Genomic DNA, 17,368 nt, shown 5'->3' on the forward strand with positions numbered 1-17,368 from the left:
GAGCAATGCTCAGCTTTAGATATATGAACAATAAATGTTACTAAATTTCAAAATAGGATAAACATTATCAACACAGGACAAAAAAGGTGGCTCTGGGGTTAGGTAAAAAACACTCCAGTTCAACGGTATCGGTCTAAATGGATTCCACATCTTTCCCCATCAGCTGTTTTCACAAGGGTCTTTAAATGCTACTTGTAAAATGGACACACACACAAGGCAAGTTATGGCTTGTGACGACAGGCAGATTCGGGGAGATTTAGTCGCCTGGCGACTAATCGCCTCTTCTTCTGGACGACAATCTCCTCGAACTGCCTTTGCGTGTCTTCCCGTTCGCTATAATGAAAAGTCGCCTGCGCTAAAGCACACACGGCGCTTCGTTTCCCGAAGTTTCCATGTGAGGCAACTTCGGAAAAGGAAGCGCAGCGTGTGCTTTAGTGCTTTAGGCGACTTTTCATTATAGCGGACGGGAAGACGCGAAAGAAGTTCGGGGAGATTGTCACCCAGAAGAGGCGATTAGTCGCCAGGCAACTAAATCTCCCCGAATCTGCCCGTGTGTCACAACCCTAAAGGCACAGTAACACCAATTAGTGTTCCAAAGTGATTTCAATGTTAAACACAACATTGGAGCAGTGGATTTGTCCACCAATCTCAGTTAAGTTTGCGCATGTGTGTACCCTAACATGGTCATCCACAATGGCAGCTCCCTGATGGTGTGGGTGGCTTAACACTCGTAAAGTTTCCGCATACCAGAAAGGGGATTTCATTTGACCCTGGTGGAAACAAATTTTTTGGATGATAGATGACTTAATTTTTAGGTGTTACACATAATTTAGGACAAAATTACTAAATAAAGAGAATTTAAAGCTTGATATTTAGAGGCACATTTATCAAGGGTCGAATTTCAAATTTATGTAAATTTTTTTAAAACTCCCATGAACTTGAAATTTGACCAATTGAAATTCATATATAAAAAAAAAAAAAAAAAATCGAATTTTTACAACTAGAATCGAATTTAAAAACTCGATTCGAGTTTTTTTTTCACTAAAAAAAAAAAAAACTTGAATGTCAGGAAGGCTGCAAACAACTCAAAATTAATCCCTGGATCATTCCCACTGAGAGACAGCAATTTGGCAGGTTTTAGGTGGCGAATAGTCGAATTCGAGTTCTTAAAAGGGCCAGAGTATGATAAATCTCGAAAATCTAAATTTATTTAAAAAACTCAAATCGAATTTGAATAACTCCTTAGACAAATTTGACAGTTTTGACCATAAATAAACTTAAAAATTTAAATTTTCAATTTGACCCTTAATAAATCTGCCCCTTAAATGTACCATTGTGTCCTATGAGCACATTCAACAACCCTACTCAGCACCAGAGTAGTGTAAGCCAGCAATAAATCTACCCAGATCATCTGCATTAGCATCACTGTACTTTGGAGAACAAAATTTTAATGTTCAGAAAAAGCATTAACTGCTTTGAAATAAATATTTTAGGTAAATATATAAAGAAATAAAAGATCCTTTAAGCCCCAGATGTACCATAAATTAACTGGAGTAAAAGTGTGTGTCAAAAAAAGATTAAAACCACATCCCTTAAAAGTCTGGATGTGAATGGCTCTGCCAGGATACAGTGAAACAGGCGCCCACAAAGTCGCAGCAGGGAGATGTGTGATGGAACCGCACAGCGACCACAAGCTTCTCCCTAACTGACAGCAGGTTTTTATTTGAAAAAAAAGTAATTGCTGGGTTATGGAAGCACGCTAATACACCATTGGTGTCTCGGAAAAAATGTTTTAAAACACTGCTCAGGGGGTGGGATTATACCCTCACACTGCTCAGGGGGTGGGATTATACCCTCACACTGCTCAAGGGTGGGATTATACCCTAACACTGCTCAGGGGTGGGATTATACCCTAACACTGCTCAGGGGTGGGATTATACCCTAATACTGCTCAGGGGTGGGATTATACCCTAACACTGCTCAGGGGTGGGATTATACCCTAACACTGCTCAGGGGTGGGATTATACCCTAACACTGCTCAGGGGTGGGATTATACCCTAACACTGCTCAAGGGGTGGGATTATACCCTAACACTGCTCAGGGGTGGGATTATACCCTAACACTGCTCAGGGGTGGGATTATACCCTAACACTGCTCAAGGGATGGGATTATACCCTAATGCTGATCAGGGTACTGGTCAGGTGGCTCCAGTACTATGCCGGGAAAACAATGAGACTATGCCAAATACAGATATGAGATCTGTTATACAGAAACCCATTATCCAGAAAATTCTGAATTACAGAATGGCTCCCATAGACTCCATTTTATCCAAACTTTGAAAAATGATCTCCCTTTTCTCTGTAATAATAAAACAGTATCTTGTACTTGATCCCAACTAAAATATAATTAATCCTTATTGGAAGCAAAACCAGCCTATTGGGTTTATTTAATGTTTACATGATTTTCTTGTAGACTTAAGGTATGAAGATTCAAAATACGGAAAGATCCCTTATCCAGAAAACCCTGGGTCCCATACCTGTACTGTAAAGGAAAGGCATAAACATTTAAATACATGCAATTTACTTTGCTACTGGAGACATGGAGAGCCAATCGTTCTAAACATTCTTACCCCATTTTCGTTTTGTGAAATATGCATCTGCACTTGGGTCGTTAAAATGCCTGCTCATCATCGTTTCACTTCCAGAATGAAAATCATATGCAAACACAAGGGCTGCAAATAAAAAAACAAAAAAACACAGAAGTAGTTTGGGTAATGGGTAAAGAATTATTAATACAGTTACCCAAAAAGTGAACAATTTCATATGACTGTATAATCACTTTCACTCGCTCACTCGAATGATGGAAAAGCGTCTCCCTCAGACTCCACTTTATACAAATAATCCATATTTTTAAAAATTATTTTCCTTTCCTCTGTAATAATAAAACAGTAGCTTGTACTTGATCCCAACGAAGATATAATTAATCCTTATCGGAAGCAAAAATCTATTGGATTTATTTAATGTTTTTTTGTAGTAGGGGGTTATTTATTAAAATCCAAATGCTGCTAAAAGTCTGAATCCAAAAAATACAATAGGGATGCACCGAATCCACTATTTGGGATACGGCCGAGTCCCCGGTGAAAGATTCGTCCGAATACCGAACCCAAATCCTAATTTGCATATGCAAATCAGTGTCAGGAAAGGAAAAAGTGAAAAAATTCTTCTTTTGTGATAAATCACATGATTTCCCTACCCGCCCCTAATTTACATATGCAAATTAGGATTCGGTTTGGTTAGGCACAAAGATTCGGCCGAATCAAAATCCTGCTGAAAAAGGCCGAATCCTGCCCAAATCCCCAAAAAAAACATATCTTGGATTCGGTGCATCCCTAATTTTCAAGCTGTCGGTGTCCTGTAGAAGTCAATGGCAAAGGTCCTATTTTAAATTGAAAGCTATAATGGTCTGTGCCGATTTTTGGCCAAAAATCTGAAAAATATTGCGGGTTTCCGAACAATTTCACAAAAAATGTGAGTGTTTTGGGAATAAAACAATAAAAAAAACCCAGATTTTAGGAGTTTTTTTCCCGAACAGTTTTTATTGAGTATTTTCGATGATAAATAAGATCGAATTGAGGATTCTAATTCGTTTGGATTTTTTTTTTTTTTTTGATTTTTGATAAATCACCCCCTTAATGTATAAAGATTCATACTACGGAAAGATCTGTTATCTGGAAACCCCCAGGTCCCAAGCATTCTGGATAACAGGTCCCATACCTGTAAAAGTATCTAAGTATACCAAAATACAAAGAAAAAGCCAAGTTTAACTAGGAATAAAATGCCATTGCTATAAGTGACTTACAATGTTCTCCAAAAGCTTTGGTGGTAAACATTTCTCGCAAGGTGACAATATTCGAGTGCTGAATTTTTTTCCAGGTATCAACCAAAGACATGCACTTGGTGTTTACAAGGCGAAACCCTGCGCATGGACAAAAGCAAGACAGCAGTTAGATCATTTGTGCACTAATACTTCAACTACCAATCAGGTGTTTTAGAATGTGTTTTATTCTTAGAGGAATATTTAAAAATATAATTAACACTGAACTGTGTAGAAAACACACTGGGGGCTGCATTGTTTAACTTGCATGTGAATTAACATATTTAAAAAGTTTTTTTTCTTTCTAAGAAACATTCACAGAAATACTTGGCCACAGCCGTTTCACAATCAGGATAATATTTAGGTATATTTCGTCAGCTAATAAATCCTGATTGTGAAACAGTTGAGGCAGAACATTTCCTCGAATGTTCAGTTAGAAGAATTTGTGTAATAATGGCAACTAAGAAAATAACCTTAGGTTCCAGAGGAGGTAATCAACTATCTGGGGATGAATAATGAACGTAAAGGAGAACTAAACCTTGAAAATGACTATGGCTAGAAATGCTATATTTTATATACTGGACTTATTGAACCTGCCTTAAAGGGGTTGTTCACCTAGTTAACTTTTAGTATGATGTAGAGAGTGATATTCTGAGACAATTTGCAATTGGTTTTCATTTTTTATTTGTGGTTTTCTAGTTATTTAGCAGCTCTTCGGTTTGCCATTTCAGTATTCTGGTTGCTAGGATCCAAATTACCCTAGCAACCATGCATTGATTTGAATAAGAGACTTGAATATGAATAGGAGAGGCCTGAATAGAAAGAGGAGTAATAAAAAGTAGCAATAACAATACATTTGTAGCCTTACAGAGCATTTGTTTTTAGATGGGGTCAGTGACCACAATTTGAAAGCTGGAAAGAAAAACTATAAAAAAAAGTTGCTTAGAATATACCATTGTATAACATACTAAATGTAAACCACCACTTTAAAGTTCAGCATCTCTATAGTAGTAATGATCCAGGACTTTAAAGTTGTTACAGGAGTCTCCCCATCTTGGATTTTGATAAATGTCTGTTACACTCACGTGATCCCTTTTAAAGGAGAAGTAAACCCTAAAAATGAATATGGCTAAAAAAGCCATATTTTATATACTGAACATATTGCACCAGCCTAAAGTTTCAGCTTGTCAATAGCAGCAATGATCCAGGACTTCAAACTTGTCACAGGGGGTCACCATCTTGGAAAGTGTCTGTGACACTCACATGCTCAGTGGGCTCTGAGCAGCTGTTGAGAAGCTAAGCTTAGGGGTCGTCACTAATTATCCAGCAGAAAATGAGGTTGGCCTGTAATATAAGCTGATGCTACAGGGCTGATTATTAAATTCTGATGCTAATTCTGATTCCTACTAAATATATCTGTCTTCATACAGAGGTTACAATTATAACAGGACCATCACAGAGTTATCTAAACCCAAGTGATGTCTGTATGTGAACACCCTGGTATAACGACATCACTGACTGTAGTATCAAAATCACTTTGCACAGGAAATCCCATTGCAGGAGGAATCCAGGCACAGATGTGCAGTGACAGTATAGAAATATAGTGAGAATGTTTTCAGTTTTTACCATGAATCCTGCGCAGACAGTACGGCAAATCATCTTTGCTGTTTACAGCCTTGTAGCATGACGTGATATATCCAAAGTTGCTTGTTTTAATCCGATTGGGAGAAGGCAGTGGTTCCAGTGGAAAGAGGCTATGGTAGCTGTCAACTTCTGCAGGTACTCCTACAGGGACACATGCAACACCGTTCAAGAATAGGCTCACAGAGGGGGTACAAGGGAATTGATACGTAAAAGGATAAAATGATCCTGTAAAGATATTGTGCAACCTCTCTCCGTTCTTTTATAATCACTTACCTGGCATATCAGCTTGATCGATTTGAGCCATTGTTATTAAATGCCTATTTATTAATTCCTATAATAAAGTATAAAAGCAACAATCAGAATACACGTACAATATACATTTATCTCTGGTGCAAGACTTAATACACCTAAATGGGAGCTACATGTAAATCACATTCTCCTGCAAACTTATCTTCAGGTAGAGGAGTTTCATTTTTCACCTTTTCTTTCTAAAGCAGCTCTGGGAGGGGGGGTCGCCGACTCCCAACGGTTTTAAACAGATACATTTAGTTGATACGTTTCTTAACCAAAATGTGATAACACAGAAACCCCTAAAATATACTTCATAGTTACCGGTTTCTTCAAAAAGTACAAATAAATGCAATTTTCTATTCTACAATCCAGCTGTTTATCATTTGAAATCCTGGCAGGGAAGGAGGGACTAAAACACTGATGTTACAAATTGTAACAACTTCTCCACAGCTTACAGACAGCATGCAAGAACTACATAACCCACAATGCATTGCACTGATGATGTTCTGTTCCTTATCGAAATCACATGTGAAGGGAATTGTGGGGTTTGGAGGATGCAGGCTGAGGACAGATGGCTGTTGATACAAAGTAACAGTAGTCAGCCAGCTCAGCAAAGTAGTCAGACAGATCAGCAGAAGAGCAGGGGGCTAGGCTTAGGGAACTGTCAGAAACCATTAGAAATCATGAAAGGTCTGCAAATCTTTTTAATTGATGTATATTCAAAGTAGCAGGAAATTATGTTTACTTTTCAAAAAGCTCAAGTTATGTTTTTGTGGAGTCCCCCTTGAATGCTGGAGTTTCATTAAAGGCAGCAGTTAGAATTGATATAATAGTTGGTATATTCAAAAGTTGCTGCTGAGAAATGTATCAAATAAATGTAATGCAATACTGCCCCTTTAATACTACACACACACACACACACACACACACACACACACACACATACATTCATACATATATATTGCCACCAATAAGGATTAATTATATCTTAGATGGGTACAAGGTATGGTTATATTATTATAGAGAAAAAGGAAACTATTTAGAAAAAAAATTGAATTATTTGACTCTACGGGAGAATACCTTCCCGAATTTGGAGCTTTCTGCATAATGGGTTTCAGGATAACGGATCATATAACTGTACATAAAAACGTATATACTGAAAATAAAAAAAGGTTGAAAACCCTATTCTTTTGGGGTTAAACCATAAAATACTTTCCACTCTTCCTCCCCACAGTTCAGATTATAAATCATTTGTGTAGGGAGATGGAGATGGAGATGGAGATGGAGATGGAGATGGAGATGGAGATGGAGATGGAGATGGAGATGGAGATGGAGATGGAGATGGAGATGGAGATGGAGATGGAGATGGAGATGGAGATGGAGATGGAGATGGAGATGGAGATTGGAGATGGAGAATGGAGATGGAGATGGAGATGGAGATGGAGAGATGGAGATGGAGATGGAGAGATGGAGATTGGAGATGGAGAGATGGAGATGGAGATGGAGATGGAGAATGGAGATGGAGATGGAGATGGAGATGGAGATGGAGATGGAGATGGAGATGGAGATGGAGATGGAGATGGAGATGGAGATGGAAGATGGAGATGGAGATGGAGATGGAGATGGAGATGGAGGATGGAGATGGAGATGGAGATGGAGATGGAGATGGAGATGGAGATGGAGATGGAGATGGAGAATGGATGAGATGGAGATGGAGATGGAGATGGAGATGGAGATGGAGATGGAGATGGAGATGGAGATGGAGATGGAGATGGAGATGGAGATGGAGTGGAGAATGGAGATGGAGATGGAGAGATGGAGATGGAGATGGATGATGGAGATGGAGATGGAGATGGAGATGGAAGATGGAGATGGAGATGGAGATGGAGATGGAGATGGAGATGGAGATGGAGATGGAGATGGAAGATGGAGATGGAGATGGAGATGGAGATGGAGATGGAGATGGGATGGGAGATGGAGATGGAGATGGAGATGGAGATGGAGATGGAGAGATGGAGAGGAATTGGAGATGGAGATGGAGATGGAGATGGAGATGGAGAGAGATGGAGATGGAGATGGAGATGGAGATGGAGATGGAGATGGAGAGGGAGATGGAGATGGAGATGGAGATGGAGATGGAGATGGAGACTGGAGATGGAGATGGATGGAGATGGAGATGGAGATGAGATGGAGATGGAGATGGAGATGGAGATGGAGATGAGATGGGAGAATGGAGATGGAGATGGAGATGGTAGATGGAGATGGAGATGGAATGGAGATGGAGATGGAGATAGGAGATGGAGATGGAGATGGAGAATGGAGATGAGATGGAGATGGAGATGGAGTGAGATGGAGAATGGAGATGGAGATGGAGATGGAGATGGAGATGGAGATGAGATGGAGATGGAGATGGAGATGGAGATGGAGAGGAGATGGATGGAGTGGAGATGGAGATGGAGATGGAGATGGAGATGGAGATGGAGATGGAGATGGAGATGGAGAGGAGATGGAGATGGAGATGGAGATGGAGATGGAGATGGAGATGGAGATGGAGATGGAGATGGAGATGGAGATGGAGATGGAGATGGAGATGGAGATGGAGATGGAGATGGAGATGGAGATGGAGGAGATGGAGATGGAGATGGAGATGGAGATGGAGAATGGAGATGAGATGGAGATGGAGATGGAGATGGAGATGGAGATGGAGATGGAGATGGAGATGGAGATGGAGATGGAGATGGAGATGGAGATGGAGATGGGATGGAGCTGGAGATGGAGATGGAGATGGAGATGGAGATGGAGATGAGATGGAGATGGAGATGGAGATGGAGATGGAGATGGAGATGGAGATGGAGATGGAGATGGAGATGGAGATGGAGATGGAGATGGAGATGGAGTGGAGATGGGAGATGGAGATGAGATGGAGATGGAATGGAGATGGAGATGGAGATGGAGATGGAGATGGAGATGGAGATGGAGATGGCGATGGAGATGGAGAATGGAGATGGAGATGGAGATGGAGATGGAGATGGAGATGGAGATGGAGATGGAGATGGAGATGGAGATGGAGATGGAGATGGAGATGGAGATGGAGATGGAGATGGAGATGGAGATGGAGATGGAGATGGAGATGGAGATGGAGATGAGATGGAGATATGGAGATGGAATGGAGATGGAGATGGAGATGGAGAATGGAGATGGAGATGGAGATGGATGGAGATGGGAGATGGAGATGGAGATGGAGATGGAGATGGAGATGGAGATGGAGATGGAGATGGAGATGGAAATGGAGATGGAGATGGAGATGGAGATTGGAGATGGAGATGGAGATGGAGATGGAGATGGAGATGGAGATGGAGATGGAGAGATGGAGATGGAGATGGAGATGGAGATGGAGATGGAGAGTGGAGAATGGAGATGGAGATGGAGATGGAGATGGAGATGGAGATGGAGATGGAGATGGAGATGGAGATGGAGATGGAGATGGAGAATGGAGATGGAGATGGAGATGGAGATGGAGATGGAGATGGAGATGGAGATGGAGATGGAGATGGAGATGGAGATGGAGATGGAGATGGAGATGGAGATGGAGATGGAGATGGAGATGGAGATGGAGATGGAGATGGAGATGGAGATGGAGATGGAGATGGAGATGGAGATGGAGATGGAGATGGAGATGGAGATGGAGATGGAGATGGAGATGGAGATGGAGATGGAGATGGAGATGGAGATGGAGATGGAGATGGAGATGGAGATGGAGATGGAGATGGAGATGGAGATGGAGATGGAGATGGAGATGGAGATGGAGATGGAGATGGAGATGAGATGAGATGGAGATGGAGATGGAGATGGAGATGGAGATGGAGATGGAGATGGAGATGGAGATGGAGATGGAGATGGAGATGGAGAATGGAGATGGAGATGGAGAATGGATGGAGATGGAGATGGAGATGGAGATGGAGATGGAGATGGAGATGGAGATGGAGATGGAATGGAGATGGAGATGGCAATGGAGATGGATAGATGGAGATGGAGATGGAGATGGAGATGGAGATGGAGATGGAGATGGAGATGGATGATGGATGATGGGAGATGGAGATGGAGATGGAGATCGGGAGTATGGAGATGGAGATGGAGACGATGGAGATGGAGATGGAGATGGAGTGGAGAGAGATGGAGATGGAGATGGAGATGGAGATGGAGTGGAGATGGAGATGGAGATGGAGATTGGAGATGGAGAATGGAGATGGTAGATGGAGATGAGATGGAGATGGAGATGGAGATGGAGACTGGAGATGGAGATGGAGATGGAAGATGGAGATGGAGCATGGAGATGGAGATGGAGATTGGAGATGGAGATGGAGATGGAGATGGGAATGGAGAATGGAGATGGAGATGGAGATTGGAGATGGAGAATGGAGATGGAGATGGAGATGGGAATGGAGATGGAGATGGAGATGAGATGGAGATGGAGATGGAGATGGAGATGGAGTGGAGATGGAGATGGAGATGGAGATGGAGATGGAGATTGGAGATGGAGATGGAGATGGAAGATGGAGATGAGGATGGATGATGTAGATGGAGATGGAGAATGGAATGGAGATGGAGATGAGATGGAGATTGGAGATGGAGATGGAGATGGAGACTGGAGATGGGATGGAGAATGGAGATGGAAGATGGAAGAATGGAGATGGAGATGGAAGATGGAGATTGGAGATGGAAGAATGGAGATGGAGATGGAGAATGGAGATGGAGATGGAGATGGAGATGTTTAGATGGAGATGGAGATGGACGATGGAGATGGAGATGGAGATGGAGGATGGAGATGGAGATGGAGATGGAGATGGAGATGGAGATGAGATGGAGATGGAGATGGAGATGGAGATGGAGATGGAGTGGAGATGGAGATGGAGATGGGAGAATGGAGATGGAGATGGAGATGGAGAATGGAGATGGAGATGGAGATGGGAGAATGGAGATGGAGAATGGAGAATGGGAGATGGAGATGGAGATGGAGATGGGAGATGGAGATGGGAGATGGAGATGGAGATGGAGTATGGAGATGGAGATGGAGATGGAGATTGGAGATGGAGATGGGAGATGGAGATGGAGATGGAGATTGGAGATGGAGAATGGAGATGGATGAGGGAGATGGAAGAATGGAGATGAGATGGCGAAATGGAGATGGAGATTGAGATGGAGATGGAGTGGAGATGGAGATGGAGATGGAGATGGAGATGAGATGGAAGATGGAGATGGAGATGGAGATGGAGATGGAGATGGAGATGGAGATAGATGGAGATGGAGATGGAGATGGAGATGGAGATGGAGAGGAGATGGAGATGGAGAAGGAGATTGGAGATGGAGATGGAGATGGGATGGAGATGGAGATGGAGATGGAGATGGAGATGGAGAATGGAGATGGAGATGGAGATGGAGATGGAGATGGAGATGGAGAATGGAGATGATGATGGAGATGGAGTTGGAGATGGAGATGGAGATGGGAGATGGAGATGGAGATGGAGATGGAGATGGAGATTGGAGATGGACGATGGAGATGGAGATGGGAGATGGAGATGGAGGATGGAGATGGAGATGGAGATGGAGATGGAGATGGAGAATGGAGATGGAGATGGAGATGGAGGATGGAGATGGAGATGGAGATGGAAGTGGAGATGGAGAATGGAGAATGGAGAATGGAGATGGAGATGGAGATGGAGATGGAGATGGAGAATGGAGGGATGAATGGAGATGGAGATGGAGATGGAGAATGGAGATGGAGATGGAGAATGGAGATTGGAGATGGAGACTGGAGATGGAGAATGGAGATGGAGATGGAGATGGAGATGGAGATGGAGATGGAGAATGGAAGATGGATGATGGGATGGAGATGGAGATGAAGATGGAGATGGAGGATTGGAGATGGAGAGGAGATGGAGATGGAGATGGAGATGGAGATGGGAGATGGGAGATGGAGATGGAGATGGAGATGGAGAATGGAGATGGAGATGGAGAGATGGAGATGGAATGGAGATGGAAGATGAGAGATGGCAAGAATGGAGATGGAGATGGAGAGGAGATGGAGATGGAGATGGAGATGGGAGATGGAGATGGACGAAGGAGATGGAGTGGAGATGGAGATGGAGATGGAGATGGAAATGGAGATGGAGATGGAGATGGAGATGGCAGATGGAGATGGAGATGGAGATGGAGTGGAGATGGAGATGGAGATGGAGATGGTAGAATGGGAGATGGAGATGGAGATGGGAGATGGAGATGGGACTGGAGATGGAGATGGAGCATGGAGATGGAGTGGAGATGGAGATGGAGATGGAGATGGAGAATGAGAATGGAGATGGAGATGGAGATGGAGAATGGGATGGAGATGGAGATGGAGATTGGAAGATGGAGATGGAGATGGAGATGGAGATGGAGATGGAGATGAAGATGGAGATGGAGGATGGAGATGGAGATGGAGATGGGAGATGGAGATGGAGATGGAGATGGAGATGGAGATGGAGATGGAGATGGAGATGGAGATGAGAATGGAGATGGAGATGGAGATGGAGAGATGGAGATGGAGATGGAGATGAGATGGAAGAAAATGAGATGGAGATGGAAGAATTGGAGATGGAGATGGCAGATCGGAGATTGGAGATGGAGATGGAGATGGAGATGGAGATGGGAGATGGAGATGGAGATGGAGATGGAGATGGAGATGGAGATGGAGATGGAGATGGAGATGGAGATGGAGATGGAGATGAGATGGAGATGGAGATGGAGATGGAGATGGAGATGGAGATGGAGATGGAGATGGAGATGGAGATGGAGATGGAGATGGGAGATGGAGATGGAGATGGAGATGGAGATGGAGATGGAGATGGAGATGGAGATGGAGATGGAGATGGAGATGGAGATGGAGATGGAGATGGAGATGGAGATGGAGATGGAGATGGAGATGGAGATGGAGATGGAGATGGAGATGGTGGAGATCGGAGTGGAGATGGGAGATGGAGATGGATGATGGAGATGAGATGAGATGAGATGGGATGGAGATGGAGATTGGAGATGGAGATGAGATGGAGATGGAGATGGAGATGGAGAATGGAGTGGAGATGGAGATGAGATGGAGATTGGAGATGGAGATGGAGATGGGAGATGAGATGGAGAATGGAGATGGAGATGGAGATGGATGATGGAGATGGAGATTTGGAGATGGAGATGGAGAATGGAGTATGGAGATGGAGATGGACGATGGAGATGGAGATGGAGATGGAAGATGGAGATGGAGATGGAGATGGAAGATGGGACTGGAGATGAGAATGGAGATGGAGAATGGAGATGAGATGGAGATGGAGATGGAGATGGAGATGGACGATGGAAGAATGGAGATGGAGATGGAGATGGAGATGGATGGAGATGGTAGATGGAGAATGGAGATGGAGAATGGAGATGGAGATGGAGATGGAGATGGAGATGGAGATGGAGATGGAGATGGAGATGGAGATGGAGATGGGATTGGAGATGGAGATGGAGTGGAGATGGAGATGGAGATGGAGATGGAGATGGAGATGGAGATGAGGGGAGATGGAGATGGAGATGGAGATGGAGATGGAGATGGAGATGGAGATGGAGATGGAGATGGAGATGGAGATGGAGATGAGATGGAGATGGAGATGGAGATGGAGATGGAGATGGAGATGGGAGATGGAGATGGCAGATGTGGAGATGAGATGGAGATGAGATGGAGATGGAGATGGAGATGGAGATGGAGATGGGAATGGAATGGAGATGGAGATGGAGATGGAGATGGAGATGGAGATGGAGATGGAGATGGAGAGGAGATGGAGATGGAGATGGAATGGAGATGGAGATGGAGATGGAGATGGAGATGGAGATGGAGATGGAGATGGAGAGATGGAGATGGAGATGGAGATGGAGAATGGAGATGGAGTGGAGATGGAGATGGAGAATGGGATGGAGATGGAGATGGAGTGGAGATGGAGATGGGAGGATGGAGATGGAGATGGAGAATGGAGATGGAGATGGAGATGGAGATGGAGATTGGAGATTGGCGATGGAGATGGAGATGGAGATGGAGATGGAGATGGAGATGGAGATGGAGATGGAGATGGAGAAATGGAGATGGAGATGGAGATGGGAGATGGGAATGGAGATGGAGATGGAGATGGGATGGCGATGGAGATGGAGATGGAGATGGAGATGGAGATTGGAGATGGAGAATGGAGATGGAGCATGGAGATGGAGATGGAGATTGGAGATGGAGATGGAGATGGAGATGGAGATGGAGATGGAGATGGAGATGGAGATGGAGATGGAGATGGAGATGGAGATGGAGATGGAGATGAGATGGAGATGGAGATGGAGATGGAGATGGAGATGGAGATGGAGATGAGATGGGATGGAGATGGAGATGGAGAGGAGAATGAGAGGAGATGGAGATGGAGACTGGAGATGGACGATGGAGGATGGAGATGGAGATGGAGATGGAGATGGAGATGCGAGGGATGGAGATGGAGATGGAGATGGAGATGGAGATGGAGATGGAGATGGAGATGGAGATGAGGAGGAGATGAGATGGAGATGGAGATGGAGATGGAGAATGGAGATGGAGATGGATGATATCAAGGGGAGATGGAGATTGGAGATGGAGATGGGAGATGGAGATGGAGATGGAGATGGAGCATGAGATGGAGAAGAGATGGAGATGGAGATGGAGATGGAGATGGAGATGCGAGATGGAGATGGAGATGGAGAATGGAGAGGAAGGATGGAGATTGGAGATGGAGATGGAGATGGAGATGGAGGATGGAGATGGAGATGAGATGGAGATGGAGATGGAGCATGGAGATGGAGATGGAGATGCGAGATGGAGATGGAGATGGAGATGGAGATTAGGAGATGGAGATGGGAGATGGAGATGGAGGATGGAGATGGAGATGGAGGATGGAGATGGAGATGGGAGATGGAGATGGAGATGGAGATGGAAGATGGAGATGGAGATGGAGAATGGAGATGGAGATGGAGATGGAGATGGAGATGGAGATGGAGATGGAGAGGAGATGGAGATGGAGATGGAGATGGAGATGGAGATGGAGATGGAGAATGGAGATGGAGATGGAGATGGAGATGGAGATGGAGATGGAGATGGAGATGGAAGATGGAGATGGAGATGGAGATGGAGATAGATAGATATAGATATAGATAGATATAGATAGATATAGATATAGATAGATATCTATATCTAATCTATATCTATATCTATATCTATATCTATAGATAGATAGATAGATAGATAGATAGATATATATATATATATATGTTAGGCACCTAAGTCTCTAATTATTTATAATCAGCTTGAGCACTTGCACTTTATCACACTATTTTTTTTAATTTTAAAAAGTTGATTCATTAAATGCATCGTTTGTTATATGAACTGTGGAAAGGAACAGTGGGAGTGACTACAGTGGAACCTCAATTTTACATCCCCCGATTTTAAGTTTCCCCTCATTTTACATTTTGTGGTCCCACCTATATATTATGCATAATACATTTCCCTGATTTTACATTTTCATGGATTTTACACCATTTTTTCTGGTCCCCTGAAAAAAGTTGGGGGTTCTACTGTTTTTATTGTGTATCCCAAAAAGAAAAGGGTGGTCTCTTTTTTTTTTAGACTTTTGTATTGAATCACATCCTTGTGAGTCACATCAACAAGGAGAATTTTTCATCAAGCTACAGAAAAGGTTCTTTGACCTTTCCCCCCCAATTTCCTCATTTTAGTACCTGTACATAAAGGCAAAAGTAGCACATTTATATGTTGTTACTAACCAACCACTGAATATCTGGGCCAAGCCTGAAGGTCAATAAGGGTGAAACTTATGCTAAAGTTTATTTTGGTTCTCTCTAGGATCTATATGGCAGGTTAACCATTGTTCTATTGAACTGCATAAGAAACATTTATGTGGTAATAAGGAGTGAAGTGTCTATTTCAACATCAGTGTCAAATGGAGTTCTGAAATCCAAAAACCTCTGATTTAGAGATTTTATAAACACGGTCATCCTTTAAAGGCATATGATATCCATGCATAAGTGATAATAGACAATCACTGAACAGAGAAGGGCACAACATCAGTATTCTCCACCAATTTCTTTTTACATTTTGCTTTTTTTGTTAGTGGAAGTAGGGAATCCGCGCTCTGCCAATTAGCACCCGATGAATGAATGCATCAGTCCTCCCGAACAGATGTACCGAACATCCCAAACAATTGAACTTTCAGTAGGAGAGAGGAGAGCACTCTGACGCAGATTAACTGCTTGTGATTAATATTTATTTAAGATGCTATACACAACATGTTTCGGGCTGTAATCGCCCTTTCTCTAATCGCCACTTGAGAAAGGGCGATTACAGCCCGAAACATGTTGTGTATAGCATCTTAAATAAATATTAATCACAAGCAGTTAATCTGCGTCAGAGTGCTCTCCTCTCTCCTACTGAAAGTTCATTTTGCTTTTTTTTTTTTACTGCCGATTTCCTCACCTGCCTCAGCTCATCTGCCATAAAGAAGGAAGGTGCATTTGCTTTTGGTTGCATGTAAGCAATATGTGGTGCAGTTGGAGGGTAAATATGATAGTTTGGAAAAACCTGCGGAGAGAATGAAAAACATTGAATCATTTTGGTTTCCTTTGGCCTATAAACAGACTATTAGAAAATGATTCTCTAAGAAGTGCACATTATGTGCTTTGGGGCATCTCAGTGCCAATCACCTGCTACAGGTTTTCCAAAGTGCCTTGTGCAGATGCATGATGTTTAGACTAGGTCAATGACTGACCTCCCCAGTCAATAGTGACTTAAAGGAGAAGGAAAGCTACAGAGGCAGATTATTGCCAATAGATTAGCCACAATAGTGCAAGCTATAACACTATATTTATTCTGCAGAATGCTTTACCATACATGAGTAAACAGCTCTAGAAGCTCTCTCTGTTTGCAGCTGCCATATTAGCTTGGTGTGATGTCACTTCCTGCCCGAGTCTCTCCCTGCTCACTCATAGCTCTGGGCTCAGATTACAGCAGGGAGGGGGAAAAGGGAGCAAACTGTGCATGCTCAAGCCCTAGCCCTGGAGGTTTAAGATGATAAACAGTTTGATACAGAAGCCCTTGTGTACACAATAGAAGGAAGGAAATGCTGTGTTTCTTTTGAAAGAGGACTCGGAGCAGTATTACTTTGAGGGTTTACTGGTGTATTTATATAGACCTTTCTAATAAATCTTAGTTAGTTTTAACCTTTCCTTCTCCTTTAATAATAATAATAATAATCCTTTCACATAAAATGTTATCAGTCTTTCTCTTAGACTTGTGAAACACTGGCACGAATCCTGAGTGCATATTTAGAATCCTGCCAGAAAGCAATGCTGCTTTATATTCTTAAAGAAACAAATAGTTACACGTATTATAAAGTAAAAGTATTCTTTTGCCAAACAACACTATTATAAATTATATTAGCACAACATGAAGTTATTTCTTAGTATTTTATTATGA

At 42.8% G+C, this 17,368-nt stretch overlaps 1 protein-coding gene across 3 annotated transcripts in view; it reads right to left on the reverse strand.

The window, feature by feature from the left end:
* Positions 1–17,368, reverse strand: part of pan3.L (poly(A) specific ribonuclease subunit PAN3 L homeolog) — a 58,939-nt gene that overhangs the window by 17,547 nt on the left and 24,024 nt on the right. For all 3 annotated transcript variants that reach the window (XM_018247705.2, XM_018247704.2, XM_041582659.1), the window contains exons 7-11: positions 16,370–16,474; positions 5,791–5,848; positions 5,500–5,658; positions 3,859–3,975; positions 2,630–2,731 (exon numbers count right to left, since the gene is read on the reverse strand). In XM_018247705.2, the coding sequence (XP_018103194.1) occupies positions 2,630–2,731; positions 3,859–3,975; positions 5,500–5,658; positions 5,791–5,848; positions 16,370–16,474 (541 nt within the window). The remainder of the gene's footprint in view (positions 1–2,629; positions 2,732–3,858; positions 3,976–5,499; positions 5,659–5,790; positions 5,849–16,369; positions 16,475–17,368) is intronic.

Source organism: Xenopus laevis, chromosome 2L (assembly GCF_017654675.1).
Source record: "Xenopus laevis strain J_2021 chromosome 2L, Xenopus_laevis_v10.1, whole genome shotgun sequence".
Taxonomy (NCBI): Eukaryota; Metazoa; Chordata; class Amphibia; order Anura; family Pipidae; genus Xenopus; species Xenopus laevis.